At 46.8% G+C, this 15,770-nt stretch overlaps 1 protein-coding gene across 2 annotated transcripts in view; it reads right to left on the reverse strand.

Annotated features, from left to right (window-relative positions):
* Nucleotides 1–993: 993 nt before the first annotated feature.
* PBX1 (PBX homeobox 1) overlaps nucleotides 994–15,770 on the reverse strand; it is a 242,823-nt gene continuing 228,046 nt past the window's right edge. For both annotated transcript variants that reach the window (XM_077824047.1, XM_077824045.1), the window contains one exon: nucleotides 994–7,954. Coding sequence is in view for 1 of the 2 variants with exons in the window: in XM_077824045.1 (XP_077680171.1) it covers nucleotides 7,862–7,954 (93 nt within the window). In the remaining variant the exon portion in view is untranslated. The remainder of the gene's footprint in view (nucleotides 7,955–15,770) is intronic.

Genomic DNA, 15,770 nt, shown 5'->3' on the forward strand with positions numbered 1-15,770 from the left:
AAGTCCATTCCCTCTCTAGCTTCTGTATCATCATCTCTTTGCTATCAGCCGACATTCTGTGGGGATGGGGTGACATGTCATGGCAAAGAGTGAGAGCAGCAATTAATTGCTCTTGGAAAAGTCTTGTTTTCGTACCTGTCCTCCTTTTATGTTCATGATCCTAGCCACCCAGGACGACCTGTAGCTGCGGCAGACCAAGTCAGGAGCTTTTCCAGGAGCCGTGTCTTTTACAGCGCTGTGCTGCTGCGGAAGAATGACGGTTGGAAGGCAACTCAGCAGAATCGGACATCTTTGCTCAGGGCCGGACTAGCAGGTGATGTAGCAAGTAGGTCAGTTACAAGGTGCACTGACAGAGCTGGGTGGACGCCCAGGACTGGGTTAGCATGCAAAATACAGACTGGGACGCAAGGGACTGATGTGCTATCACTAGGTGGAGCCAAAGGCCACAGTCACCAGAGGCCTGAACAAAGAGACACCAGCAGGTGGATTCAGCGGAGATGGCTTCTTTCAGCGCAGTTTTGTCAGAGAGCTGTTTTAACGAATAAGGGAGCTTAAGGGGAGGCAGTGTTCCCTAGCAGAAGGGCATTGGGCTGAGACACAGGCAACCTGGATTGTATTCCCAGCTCTGCCACTGAACTGCTGGCGGGTAAGTCATGATACTGCCCTGTGCCTCAGTTTCCCCATCTGTAATATGGGCCTAATGATACTGACCTCCTTTGTGAAGCATTCTGAGATCTATGAATGCCCCAGCTCTGTGGTATGACAGTGTTGGAGGTCAGGATTGAGGTTCATTGGCAGAGCTGGGTTTGGGGTGAATGTGAGCTGACCAATACACAGCCCTTCAAATCGCCTTTCCAACTAGCTTCCGCTTTCTTTCACGCTTATATTTTGCCTTTGAATATAAAATACCATACATGTTCAGCAGTTTGGTTTTGCTTTGAAGAAATACACCAGTGTTTGCAACAAAAGAAACTATTTATTTGGAATATGCATTACCAGTACAAATCAGGAGACTGTAAAACCTACACCTTGTTAGTAACATTATAGAACATAAAAGTTTCAGTTGGGGTCAAAAAGACATAGGCCTTTGTCTTTACAGAAGCAGAAAAGCTTAAAGTTTCAAAACCAAGTCACAGCAGAGTCTTTTAGGTTTTATAATTGGAATCCATTAGAAAAAAAAAGCAAAGCAAAAGCAAAGAAAAAGCAGTTCAGAACAACTGGAACATCTTTACAAGAAGAAAAGGGTTTGCAATGAGAAATTTGTTTTAAAAACCCTGCAATGTCTGATTTATATTTTATTAATTCTAACACTAACGTGAGCGTGAAAGCAAAAGTATTCTAGGAAGCTTCAAGATAAAAAGCAAAAACAACTAGTGATGTGAAAAGTTGAGATTTTTTTTTGGACCTCTTTAAAAGAAAGAAATGGTTAAAATTAATGGTTTTATAAACCTCTCTCCTTGAACTGGGACCTTTAACTGTGTTATTTTCAGGAGGTAACTGGAGTTTTATTTTCCTTTATCATGCTAACTACGTCTGCCTTCCAAATACAGCCCTCTGGTTCTACAAAAGCTTATACATGTGCTTAACTTTCTGCATGGGAGGTGACCCAGTGAAATCAGTCGCCTCCTCCTGCTGCGTGTAAATTTAAGCATATGTGTAAGTGGTCACAGGATTGGAGGCCAAAGGCCTAGCTCTTACTCATCTCCAAACTTCCTGTCCAGTTCACGGACTGGTGAAAGCGTGTTCTACCTTAGCGTCTGATCCAAAGCCCACTGGAGGTACGTGGAATTCTTTTCCTAGGACAGTCATGCTGGTCCAGACCCATGATCTGTATAGTCCAGTATCCTGCCTCCAACAGTGGCAAGCAAGGGATGCTTCAGAGGAAGGTGCAAGAAACTCCACAATAGGCAAATGTGGGGTGACCTCCTCCCCCCGCGCCCATGAAGGGCTCATCCTGAGCCCTAATAGAGATTGGTTTAATCTCTGAAACATATGTTTTTTCTCTCCCTCCCAGTACTCTTTATTAGCATTGTAACTCTAGATATCTTTGTTATCCATATAAATCTTCAACTCCTTTTTGAATCTTGCTATATTCTTGGCCTCAATGACATCCTGTGGCAATGAGTTCCATAGTCTAAATTACAGGTTGTGTGAAAAAGTATTTCCATTGACATCAGTAGGCTTCGGATGAGGTCCTAATTGAGTTTAGATGAGGCGATGAGGAAATGGGGAAGCTTTTCACTACACAATAGAGAGGCAAAAAACTCCACACCAATTCTAACAAGGTGATCAGAATAAGAGGATCCAATTATTCAAAATATTGATGTATTCTATGATAATGGCCAAAGTTCTGGAGTGATATTTTTGTAAACATCAGTGTTTTGGGCCAGTGCTTTTAGACCTGATCCGAAGTTCACTGGAGTCTTTCATTGGCTTTAATGAGGTTTGGATCAAGCCCTAGGAGAAGCAGCACGTTTTTGCTGGGATCAATCATGAAAAGGAAAGCAAAACCCTACCATTTGATAGTGCTCAGAATTATAGACGGAAAGAAACTGCCAGCTGCGCTGTGAAAGGCTGGGCCTGCTACAATTGATGAAGCCGTAGCTCATGAAAGCTTATGCTCAAATAAATTTGATAGTCTCTAAGGTGCCACAAGTACTCCTGTTCTTTCTGCGGATACAGACTAACACGGCTGCTACTCCAAAATTTGAAAGGGTTGAGCTCAGAGACTAAGCTTTGCATTTCACAGGGGCCCCGATTCAGGAAAGCATTTAAGTATGAAGTCCATCCCTATTCAGCAAAGCAGTTTAGCCTAGGATTTTCAACAGCACCTAAGACAGAGATGCAATGGGATCTAGGTGCTGAACAACCGTAAATTCCTTTGAAACATCCTAATGTTTAGCAAGTGCTTAACTTTCACCATGTGCTCTGTTGATCCTAACTGCACTTAAGAACAGGCTGAAAAGCTTTGCTAAGTAGGTGTGGTTTGCTGAACTGGGGGCCATAGCTAAGTCTTGCCCCTGCACCTAGCAGGATGAGTGTCTTGGCCCACACCATGGCACTTAGGTTCATCTCTACAAAGGTATTTAGGCTCATAACTTCCACTGAACTTGAGCAACTGAGCCCAAGATCGGCAGTATTTGAATTTTCAGGGAGGAGGAACAGGGTGAAGTCCTTTCAGAGCCGACCGGATTCCATGAGAAAAATCAAACCAAAAAAATGGATTTTTGCCAATTAAGCTTTTCACATCACCTTGAATATACATCAAAAGTGGAGGAAGGGACGTTTACAAGGCCATAGTCCTGGACAATTTAAAAATCATCATCATCATCATCATAATTGCCCCCGAAAGGAAAAAAAAAAGGAAGGCAAACGAAAAGAAAACGTAATTAACTGGGTCTCAACGTTAATAAACATAAAGTGTTAGAATGTACCTATTATGCTCACTATTCCAACCCTTTTTTTTATTATTTTTTTAAGTTTTACAAAATGAATTACTGTCACTTTTTAAACATTGTGTAAGAGGAAATGAGTGTGCACAACTCTACAGTTTTCTAGCATTCTTGAACTAATTCACAAATGCGAGAAAATTAAAAATAAAATAAAATTAAAAAAAAAATGGAAAAAAACCAAACTGAAAGAGAAGATGAATGTAGGTAGTTTGGTGTTATAAACTATACAGGAATGAAGCGCTTTTTGCCACAGAAAGAACTGGAGTGGAAATTCTTCCCCGTTCACTTTTGCGTGCTATGAGGGTCATTTTTAAATTTTTTTTTTATTATAAACACTATTAAATTCAGACTGCTTTTTTGGTTTTTTTTCCTTTATCTGAATATACAAGAACATTCATTATCAAATGTTCATTATCATCAATGCTACAAAGAACAAGACACAAATCGCAAGAAACAATGGAAAATGTTAATAAAGCTGAAAGAATCATCAAGGTTTTTTTTTTAATTTTTATTGTTTTAATTTTTTTTTAATTTTCTGCAGTTTTTTTGTTTTTTTTTTGTTGTTTTTTTAATTTTTGTTTCATTTTGTTTTGTTTTTTTTTTTTGGTATCGAAGTTAGGATTTTCTGGGCAGAAAAAAGAAAAAAAAATTCAAAGTTTGTGAGAAAAAGGCAACCAACCAGTCAGCAACAACAACAACAAATGTAAAAGGAACGAAAAAGGAAACCGAAAAACGTGACGTGTTAAATACCATAAAGGAGTCAATGTCATGCCGTGGTGAATGGGAGAATGACAGGGAGATAACTGCAAGGAGGATAAATGCAGCTCCAGCTAACCGCTTCTGAGGACTGATCCCTGCTGCACTGGAGGTGGATGGCACGAAGTTCGATTCTCAAGCAGACTAGGGATCGCCAGGGGCAGGCTGCTTTATGTTGGCATGGCTTTAAATCTGTTTCTCAAATGATTCATTTTCAAAAGGTACCATCACAGCTGGCTCTGCAGACGGCCCTTGCACATACATGGAGGCCTCTTCGTTTCACTGAGGCACCATGCAGGCAGTGGGAGGGTGGGAAGGTCCACCTGCCTAAAGCCAGTCACAGGATCTGGACCACAGACCCCACTCCAGCAAAGCACTAAAGCACATGCTGAACTGTAAGCCCATAAATAAGCACTCCCATTTGTCAACTGAAATCACTAACTTCAACAGGACTGCTCACATGCTTCAAGTTAAGCATGCGTTTAAAGTTCTTGGATAGACCGAGACCCTAGGCTGTGATGTTGCCAAGACGCCATATTGGGAGAACAGCTGGGGGGCGATTTGGTGTTTGTATATCATCATTTAGCTACGAGGCAAGAGAGAATACGTGATGGCGGGATGCAGTATAAAAGCTTTATAGGCACAGGTGTGGGATGGGACGCCGCCCGACTGGCAGCGTCATGCACTATCCCAGTCAGTCCAAGGATAGCACGCTGCCCCATCATGTGTCCTATACATTCCAGGTAGAGATGATCTAGACAATTTTTAAATGCTTAGGACCAAATGGTTCAATTTACTCCCACTGGTGAGTAGCTACATGAATAACCACAATGAACTAGAATGCAGGGACTACTTGTGGGAGTAACTGCTTACCATTGTGGGTAAAGGGGGCTCACATGTTGGACTTTAATTGGGACTATTTTTTTGTATCCCTCCACCTCTAAACATGGGTGTCTCAGCACACAGCTGACTGGAAAATTGTCGGGAGAAAGTGAGAGAATTTTTTTGGTCATTTTTTGTACAAGTTTCTAAAAAGCTCTGAATTCAACTGTACAAGACTCAGGGGTGGGAGGGAGATCTAAATATCTACATTTTAGAAACCTACACAATCCAGCCAAATTAGCTCATCTATTTAAAAAATAGTTACAAATTTCAAAGCCAATACCTTGGAGCCTCCCAGGGTTATTAGCAAGTGTTGTACATCCTGTTGGTAAGTTGGGATCTTCCCATTTCAACAGAATCATGCTCCCAATTCTAGCTTTTGCAGGGACTCAGTATCTCAAGTCCATAAACTCTTGCAGGACTGTTTATTGCCCATGTCTGGCCTCAAACCAATCTACATTTTTTTCGGTGGAGGGATGGCTATTTTTCTGGCAGAGCTTTGATTTCAAATGGTGGCTACTTGAAGCAGTTCAATAATTGCACTACGCTAATACTGGAATTGGTAGGAAAAAAAAGGCCAGTGGAGGTCAGTGGCCAGAGTGCAGATGATGTGCTCAAAGGTGCATGGATAGATACTGATGATCACATGGCTCTGCAATTTAGCAAATGGCGATCAGTATGCATAATTAACCCACACACAGAGATCTTCTTAAGACTTAGATTTTGAGACACTCTCACACATGCCTATCTTGATGCTTATGAGCAGACCCACTGAGGTCAATGGGACTGCTGCATGTACGTGTTTTCAGGCTCAGAGCTGTAGTTCGTAAAAGAGAAGATTGGGCATATTTTCATATCATCCCTCCCATTAAAGTCAGTAATTCCCTCCCATCACACAAGCAAAACTCTGAATGCAGGCTGCCCTCCTGCTGAGGAGGGCTTGCCACTAGAGCTGCCCTGCTTTGTGTTCACCCATTTGAATTACCACCCTCACACCAGAGAGGCCTCCAGCTGAAGACAAAGATCAATCTATTTTAACTCTGTTGCAAAAGTCAGAGTTGGCTGTATCCTTCCCTCCTTATCTCATTTTGTTTTGTTAGTGTGCAATGGAACGTTCCACCAAGAATAAACCCCGCCTCCTTCTTGGCCAATCAGGAGCCTCTCCTCCCTACAGCTGACCAAGCCCTGCAGGAGACCCAACACTGGGAGCAAATCCTCCTGCTGCAAAATGCTGGAAGATCCTGGGTGCTGATTGGCTGGGTGGAATGTCACATGATTTATTTTAGTACTTATCATGTCACGTCTTAGATTCACAAAAAGGTGCGGACTGAAACCAGAACCTTAATTTGAAAGAAATCCTCAAACTAGAAAATTATTTAGTTTATGGGGCATTTTCCCCCCCTGACAAAAACAGCCCTGGTTTATTAATAGCTATTGAAAGTATCCAGTCCATACAACTTATGTATTGACTGTGTGTGCATCCATCTCTCCCCTCGCCCTTCTGTCTTCACTGCTTATCTGCTTGGCTATAAGGAACATTCATGCCTACTAATTCACAGGATGCTATCTGAACACCTTTTAAGGGCTAAACTGTACCAATGGATACATCTGCCTGTTTCTCACTGTACCTGCAGAAGGGGCACCCCAGGGCCCATCCAGTTCCCCAGCAGGTAGGCATGCACACCCCCTCAGAACACAACACGAGCCAGGCCTGGCTTGCTTTTCAAACCCAGTGCAACACTCTCGGTGCTAACAAGAAAAGACACTACAGACGTAAGTGTTGTGCAAATTGGCCCCATCCCCATCAATTGCTCGCCGGTGTTTCTGCAGTGCTATGATCGGGTAAAACTATATGAGTGCTAAGTGTTAGCATTACAGATGCCCACAGTTTCTCACTCACTGCTCTCTGCTGTTTCCTTCCTAGAAGTACCATGATGCAAAGGCTACTGGCTAATTTTGGTTCCCTCGCACACTGGCAAAGGCCGGGTGTGTTTGCTGCAGAGCTGAATGGCTTGTGTTTGGGGTCTGAGGCAAAGCACGGTGGCAGAGGGAAGGGTTAGCGTTTGATATTTACACCTGTTTGCAAGCACAATGTCCTGGTACCTTTTGAAAGTGAGGAGAGCCTCAGCAGAGGATTTTTGCTCCCTTTTCCTACACGCCCAGCAGCACTGGGAATGCATTTATCTGCCCTGTCGCTGGAAATGCCCTAGGGATGACTCACTGAGGTTTTGGGATCACTTCGGAAAAGGAAAGCGTCCTGCTAGCTCTGTCCCCAGAACCGGAAGAGTGGTGAAGCAGCAGCAGAAGAGAGAGCGGATGTGAAGTATTCCTGCTAAGAGGTAGTGTGAGCGCAAGAGAAGCTGAAGGAGGTGGGCTGCCTGTTAGCAAAGGAGTGAGGTAAATTTTGGCTCTTCAAAACACCAGCATGGAAATGGACAGATGCTTTTGTTGTTGTTGTTGGTTTGTTTGTTTTTCCTCTTTAAATTCTTCTAACTGTTGAAAATATCCTTCAGGGAAAAGGTTGGGGAGGGGATGGTGGTGAGGGGAGAGGTGGCTTCTGCCCAGAAAAGAAAGGGAAAAGAGTATAAAGAAGTGTCCAGATTGGCTGAAAAAAGCATCCCGACGAAGAGAAGAGAAGGCGACTCTTCTTGTGTTTGGCCGATTGGTTCCACCTCCAGTCTGACTGCTTCAGTGTCAGGAGAGCACCCTCCCCTCCCACCCCCGGCCCCAAGTGGGGCCGGGGTCAGCCAGGGATGCGATTTGCTGGGCGATCAGTTGGAGGTATCAGAGTGGACGCTGCCAGGGCCTTCTGTGGGGGAGGTCACTGAGGAGGGGGTAGTAGCATCTTGCCAACCTCCATTAGCCTGAGGGAAACAAAGAGCTCAGTCAGTTGCTTTATATCAACAGGACAGCCAAGCCCAACGTTCCCTTCTCCCCTACTCCTGGCTGGCTCCTACCATGCTCCAGCCATTTCGCACATGCTGTTGTTGCCAAGCGGCTCCATATTACTGGAGTCAGAGGGCCCGGTCATCTTCAGGCACCTCAGTACCTTTAAATATCTGGCCCTGAGCCCCATGGTACCTCAGTCCTGCCCCAGGGGGCAACCTGCCCTGAACGCCACCTCACAGACTGTCTATTCCCACTATTGGCTTTGCTGACCGGACGCTGCTTCCACTTGCCCGTATTTGCTCAGTACAGCTCCTCCAAGCACAGCCACAAACTTGCCCTCCAGCCCTGTGCAGCACCTGACGCGAGAGCAGACTTTGAACGACTGCGTGCCATAACCTCATGCTGTACGGGGCCGGGGGAGGGTGGTGGTGCCCAAATTAGGGCTGGTCAACATTTGTCTGTCAAAACCAGAAAACTGGGGTTTCGACTAAACCACCATTTTCACGGAAAGCGCTTCCCTCGACGTTTTTTGGTCGAAACCCCAAAAACGTTCAGCCCAAACCTGAAACAGTCAAATTTGGGGTGAAAAGTTGAAACTTTCCAACCCAAATATTTTGGGCGTGTCTATGCTGGCAAAACTTGGACATCTGGCCTGGTGCAGCTCAAAGCAGGGCGAGACGCCATATCTCTGCCCTGTTTATACTATTATGATTATTTGTATTAGCCCAGTGCCTAGAAACTCCAGTCCTGGAGCCCTTTGTGCTAGGCGCTGTACACACACACACACAACACAACACAAATACAGGAACAGTGCCCAGTGCTGATATGGGTCAGATGCCTGCAGGTATAGACATGGTTTTTGTGACTGGCTGGCCATCCAAGCAAATCGCCTTCAACTGGGAGGCGGGCTTTGTCTCTCCTCTGTACCTGAAAGACACCAGGACATCCCATTGGATGCAGAATCTGATGGGATGGGGTTTGGCAGAGGTGGAGCGCCCTGAGCCATTGCTTCACCTCCCCCTTATCTGGTTCGGTCAGTTTCATCACTACCTGACTGGCGGATTGTACTTTCTTCTGTGTGGGTTGCAAAGTTGCCACATACTGCATGATCTTTCCTATATAGGAGACATTTTTCAGCCGTCAAGTGCCATGGTAAAAACTGTCCCTTCATGCATGCATCCTTGGGTGTGAAACAAAGCCATGCACTGAGTTTAAGCTGATGTGGCTTGGAGTGACTCATCGAGCTGGCAGATTCAAGCTGAACTCTAAGGACGGCTCCAGAAAGCTGGGAGTCGAAGAGCAACATGTTTCTGGGAAGTATGAGATGCTTGCAAGTCTGGGGAGGCCGCATGGTGGCAGCAGCTCTCTCTAAGGACTGCTGAGCTGGCCCTTTTCACCTGTGTGAAATTTGCTTTCAAGTTTTTATCATGGTTGCATCATCATCTAGATGCCATTTTGGAATACAGGGTTAAAAGGACAGATTAAATTTCTGGTTCTGCTAATAAATAGCCTGCTGGCTCCATGGGATACATGTGAAAGGTGATACCTGGGATGGACACACACACCCTCTGAACATGTAAAGAAAAAAACCCCAAGCATTCCGACATCATTTTGGGGCAGGCACGTCTGCAAAGACATGCACTTTTTACTGGGGAGTAAGGGGAGCTGCCGGGCACCACCAAGCAGGATCAGTATAATCCTGAAACTACATTCAAACTACATTTTAAGATCGGGTTAGACAAACACCTGTCAGGGATGGTCTAGATAATACTTAGTCCTGCCTCAGTGCAGGGGACTGGACTAGAAGACCTCTTCTGGTCTTTTCCACGCCTTATGATTTTATGCTGGCTCTCCCGTCATACTGAAAGACCATCCTGCATGGAGGGGTTACATGGCATAGGGAGTCAGGAATGAAATATGGATCCCTTCAGTGGTACCTCCTTGATCATCCAGTTAAATACCACTGAGGCGGACAGTGACTAAAAGCTGTCACTCTCTGATGGATTTTTGTGGCACCTTAGAGACTAATGCATTTATTTGGGCATAAGCTTTTGTGGGCTATAACCGACTTCACATCAAATAAATGTGTTAGTTTCTAACATGCCACAAGGACTCCTCGTTGTTTTTGCTGATACAGACTAACACGGCTACCCCTCTGAAGCCTGATGGAACTTTGACATCTTTGAGGTTTGGATGCTCACAATCCAGATTCTAATGGTCAATCGTCCGTGTCAGAAAACCCAGCACCACCATCGAGAGTCTAACGTGCTTCTCCCCAACACCTCACAGAACCAGGTATCCCCATACACAGGGACAATAGAAAACTTGTCACACTTCCCAAGGCGAGGGTCTCATGGGCTCCCACGAAAACTCTCCTTGCACTGCAGACAGGGAGTCACAACCCCAGCTCTCCCTGAGCAGCTTTGGGCTCACCTGGCCAGCTGTGAAAGGGGGATAACAAAGCCTGTCTGCCTTGCAGGGATATTGGGGGGATCAGCTAATGCTTCGAAAGATGAAAAGCACCATACTGCTAAGAGTTACGGACTAGCACTGACCAGCCCCCCGGCTCACGTCTTCAGCTGAGAAGCCCGAGACTCAAGAAAAGCCATGGAAACAGCGCTCCCCTCTCGCCCACCAGAGTGGCCCTTCCATTTGAAATGTGCTGGCATGGCCATGTGGAGAGAACCTGCCCACGTTTGTCCTCTTCTGGGGTTAACCAGAGGACTCGGCCTGTCTGGCCCCATTGCCCGCACCGAATAGGCTAAGGTGCTATAATGGAGACCTGCTCCTGGGCTGATGCTCCGCCAGGCCAGGACAAAGAGCCAGAGAGAGGTAGCATGGCAGAAAGGGGAAGCAGCGCAGCCGGAGGAGCTGGGTGCACATTGGGCACAGTAACTACCACGCCCCCTGTGGGGGTAACGATGGAAGTCCTCTCCGGCTGGAAGGATGTGAGGCTGGGTCTTGCTGATGGGCAGCAGGTATGAAAGCAGGGAAAGCTGGGAGGAGAGGGGGCCCTGACAAAGGGGCAGAGAACCCCTTGTGGAGGAAGAGTATTATAGACATGAATTTGCCCAGGTCTTTGGTGTCATTCAGAGGCCAATGGGGTTGTGATCTCTACGGTGAGCACACTCAGGAGTGAGCGCCCCCCAATCCAGGCTGGCCTAGGGGGCCTCAGGAAATCCCTTTCCATGCAGGAACCAACTCCAGAAAAGGGGCCCTCATGGCTGAACTGACCCCAGGATCCCAGCCAAACTCTGGCTGCCCCGCTGGACGTGAGCTGTGTCTGATGCTGTGGAATTTGAGATGTCTTCCTTCCTTATTGCCATGTCAACACCCAGGGTAATCCCCCGCCTGGCTTTCCTGCGGGTTATTAAGTAGAATAAAAATCACTAACAAGCCACCTCTGAGTGCTCATTTGTCCTAAAGTGCAATTACCATCCGGGAAAGGACTCTGTGCAATGAGCTCCTGGGTTTCTGGATTTATTCCCTCTTAACGACTCCACAACAAATTCACCGTGTTGGCGAGCAGGAAAACCCCATTGTTCTGTGGCCTGGTGCCGCAAACGCCACGGTCTCTCTGTTCCTTCCATCAGCAGCCCCGGGGATGCCACAGTCACAGCTTGGCCCACGATCCTGCTGGCTGTTTGCAAAGCAGAGTGGGGCTCTCCCAGTTGTATCCGAGGCTGTGGAGTGTGTGTGTCTCAGGGAGATGATGGATAAAGACGTGGTGCTTTTCTAGGGACAGTCACATTGTTAGAGTAGGGAAGAGGGACCTGCTCTCTCCAGCACACTACAGGAGACTATGGTAGGAGGAGAAGGGGAACAGAAGGTTACCAGCCATTCCTTGGTTGCCGCCTCTCTCCTAGCTGCCTGGCCCCTTTGGAGAGAAGCAGATGTGCGCACAGCCTCCTTATCTCGCTCTGACATTGATTCGATGCTACTTTAATTAAGCCTTCCAAATTCCTGCCAGCGCCCAAGTCGGTGGCAGCCGCTGTCCTGTTTTCGACATGCCTGAGCCATCTCTCTCTCGCCTCTCCTCCTCCGCACCTACCTCCGTAGTGCTCCGCTGACGCAGAGAATCCATCACTGCCTGTGACAGCCCAAGCTAGCCTGGTCCTGTACGAAAGTCTCGTTTGCAGCCCAGAAATATGATGGGGTGCCCCAAAGTGGCTGATGTCAGCAGCAAGCGCGAGTGTCTGCAAACGGGCCATATGCCGTTACCACAGCTACCGTGGGCAGAGGTGGGTGGGGTGTGCCTGATTCCCTGCCTAAATCCCTCCAGCAATGGCACGGCTGGGGAGAAATGATCCTAACAGGACGAAACACCATGTAGCCACCAAACACGGGGGATGCATCAGCAGTGTAGTCTACAGAAAGGAGGGAGAAACCCAGCCAGACAAACAGCAGCAACCAAGCTACTCTGTATCAATTGCAGGCTGTCCGTGAAAGAACAGTTTTGCGCAGAAGCAGAATACACACACACACAGCATACAAAGCCCATGTGCTCAGACACACTCAGATGGCATACATGTGCGTATGTATGTAGATGCTAGAACGAGGTGAAAAATTTCAGCCTAAACTCCCCCGCACCTCGCCCCTAAATATGCAGATTCAGGTCGATGGAAACATTTTGTGAATTTGCGTTGAATTTGCTGAATTGTTTTAGTCGCACCAAAATTCTCAATAAAAACAAAATTTCAGTTTTCTTGATTTTTGGACTTGAAACTACTTTTTTGTTTCAAATTTTACTTCACTTTTATTTAAAAAAGGTTAAACTAAAGAAAGAAACAAAATGTTTACATGCCGCTCCAAACAAAACTTTTCCAAATTTTTTGGTTCTCTGAAAAATGTTCGTTTCGGGTCAACCCAGAATGAATTGTTTCAATTTTATGTTTCAGTTCAAACCAAAAAAAAAATAAAAAAAATCCCTATTCCCACAGCTCTAATAGACACTTCCACACGCACACACAGCCCACGGCAGACATTCACTTTGTGTACACATACGCATGCACAACGCAGAGGCTTTGTATGCAAACACTTGCAGTCACACTACACACAGACGTACATTGACACACACACTTAGCTTAAGGCAGCTGATTTTATTCACCCTGTGTACACATTCATATATAGACTCACCCGCGGTCACACTGTATACATTTACTACACCCACATATATAGACAAATCCACACGCCTACTCTGCCTGTGGACGCCCATCCTCACACTGTGCACACACAACACGTACACCTATCCACCCAAATGCCCAAGGTCAGACAGTAAGCAGGCACCTGCAGTCACTTCTGTCCATACACCACATACTGGGACAGACACACATTGCTGATGGCTTCACGGAAGAAACAGCATACACCCTGACACATCTCTGACCATTGCAAGAGGCAGCAATTACCACAGATTATCAGCCCGACAATGACAGGCTGTGTAAAGAGAGACACTGAGCCAACTCTGCTGCCCGGAGACTGGCATACTCAAGTACACTTAGGACATGAATAGCAATTTACGTGCCATCACTGAGGCAAAACCACAATGGCTCTTTTGGCAGCCTCTTATTTTGAAGCCTGTTATTTGTTGGCGTTACAAGCTATAATCACAACAGCAACTTTCAAAACCCTTATCTTCTGTGACGCACCAAATCTATTTCAGAGCCGTAATTGCTATGTCACCAGAGAGTTTGCTGCTTAATGCACTCAAATGCCATTTAGTGTTTGCAGGGTCATTACGGCTATCAGAAAGGGGGAGTGGAGGCGGGGTGGTGTTCAGAACAGACCTGCCGTTCCTACTGTGCCTAACTATTTTAAAGGGGTTTTTTTTAATTCCATCCACTGATTAAACGAGTGAGTGAGTGAGAGAGAGAAAATTGTTCAGACAACAAATGCAGCGCTTGGCTATTTGGCTGATTGGGAAGCCCCCACTTTACTTATGACCGGTAATGGCCTTTATTTCTTAGAATGAAGAAAGAGCTCTTGCCCCCGGGCAGCCTCATAGAGAAGCCCAGGAAAATATTGATTCATTGTAGGTGTTGTGGCCTTTGGCTACAGCCCGTTTGGTGAGTTATCACCCAGTTGGCTAGCGATGCCCCCCACCCTGATTGGGAAATGCCGCACCATGCTGCTGCTGGTGCCCAGCGACGTCAATGGAAAGATGCCTATTGACTTCCATGGAAACCAGATCACGGCACATGGGATCCAGTGTGTTACAGGTGACGTTTCTCCAGAACTCTGAGCCACTAGCCCAGGCACGTTCGGCTCCAAGGAAGCTCATTATAACAGTACCCATTTCAGTCTCACCTTGCATTTGAAAGGATCTCAAAATGCCTTAGACTAGATGGACGGGGTTCTCCAAAGAGCCCGACACTGGCCGTACTCTGCTCTCATTGACACCTGCAGTAAAAGCCTCACCGGCTTCACCGGGAGCAGAGTTAGGCTATCGCTGACTGCTTCTGGGAATCCCATGGTGTGTACACACACACACACACACACCATGGACTTAAGGTTGCTCATTGGGTTTTCTCCCAACAACGCAAACTCTAAAAAGCGAGAAATCACAGGTTCAGACAACAGTTACAGCCAAAGGAATATCACTCTCCAAGCACTAGTCTAGGTGACCAGGACACATCCCTACCCCATCCTCTACAGTGCATACAGCCCCATAATCTGTGTCCAGACTCACCCCCTTCCTGGGGGTTGGCTACAGTGGCAATGTCAAAGCACAGCCTAAGCTTCCTCCCTGAGTATTTCCCTCCAGACTTTGTCTATCCTTGCTCGTGCCTCCTTTATTATTATTTACTGCTCACATGCAAAGACACAATCCCCTCCCTGGCAAGCTTACAGTCTAAGGAGACGGGGGGGCGTACAATGTGTGTAAAGAGGACGCAACACACACAAACACTCACACTCTCTCTCTTCTCTGCTGGTTTCCCCTTATATTCCTGCTGGAGTTGACAAGCTACACTTACCTTGATGAGCCAGCCAGCCAGCCATTCAGCAGCCTTACACTGCTTACACTGCAATGCCACGCCCTTGTTTTCACCATTCAAGACCCATCTCCCGAAGTCTCACGCTGCTGCCAGGAGAAGACCTGGGCTCTTTGTTATCTGCTGAGTTTCTTGTGTCCTGAGTGAGGTCCATGATCACCCCTTGGGGCCTCAGGGGGCATGAATGTACCCCCATCTCTCCCTAATACAACTGATAAGAGCAGTGTGCACCAGCCCCAAGTGGGCCTTCCTGCTCTCTCTCGTCTGTAAGGGGTTACAGCACAGGGTACATCAGGGAGTTGCCAGGGGAGCAGGTGACTCAGATGGCTCCTGCCAGCTGCAATGGCTCAGCTGCAAGGAAGCTCCCTGTACTAGAATGTGGGCGCACCTCACAGACACTAGGCAAAGTGCTGCCCCGACATGGCCTTCTATCTGCATGAGCCTTCTACAGCCCTGGTTACCCCAGACCTCATGGCCTCGGATAGCTCATATCTACCCCACAAGCTCCAGCCTCCTACATGACACACACACTGTGGGAGAGACAAGTGGCTCCCCCTGGTATTTTGGACGAATGCCTTTTTTTGGCTCTCCTCTTGGAGTGCCCAAGGCCCTTTATATTCCTCTGTCAGCCTGATTGCCCCTCTGCTTCAGGATGCAGCCATGGCTGGGATGATCTCACCAACGGAATCACCTCTAGATGTTCTCCTGGCACTGCACCATCTCCACCAGTCTAGAGGGCAGGGCCTGCTGCTCCCACGTCTACATCTTCACAGATACACTATCGAGTCCTATTATTGGGATC

The sequence above is a fragment of the Eretmochelys imbricata genome, chromosome 8 (genome assembly GCF_965152235.1).
Source record: "Eretmochelys imbricata isolate rEreImb1 chromosome 8, rEreImb1.hap1, whole genome shotgun sequence".
Lineage (NCBI taxonomy): Eukaryota > Metazoa > Chordata > Testudines > Cheloniidae > Eretmochelys > Eretmochelys imbricata.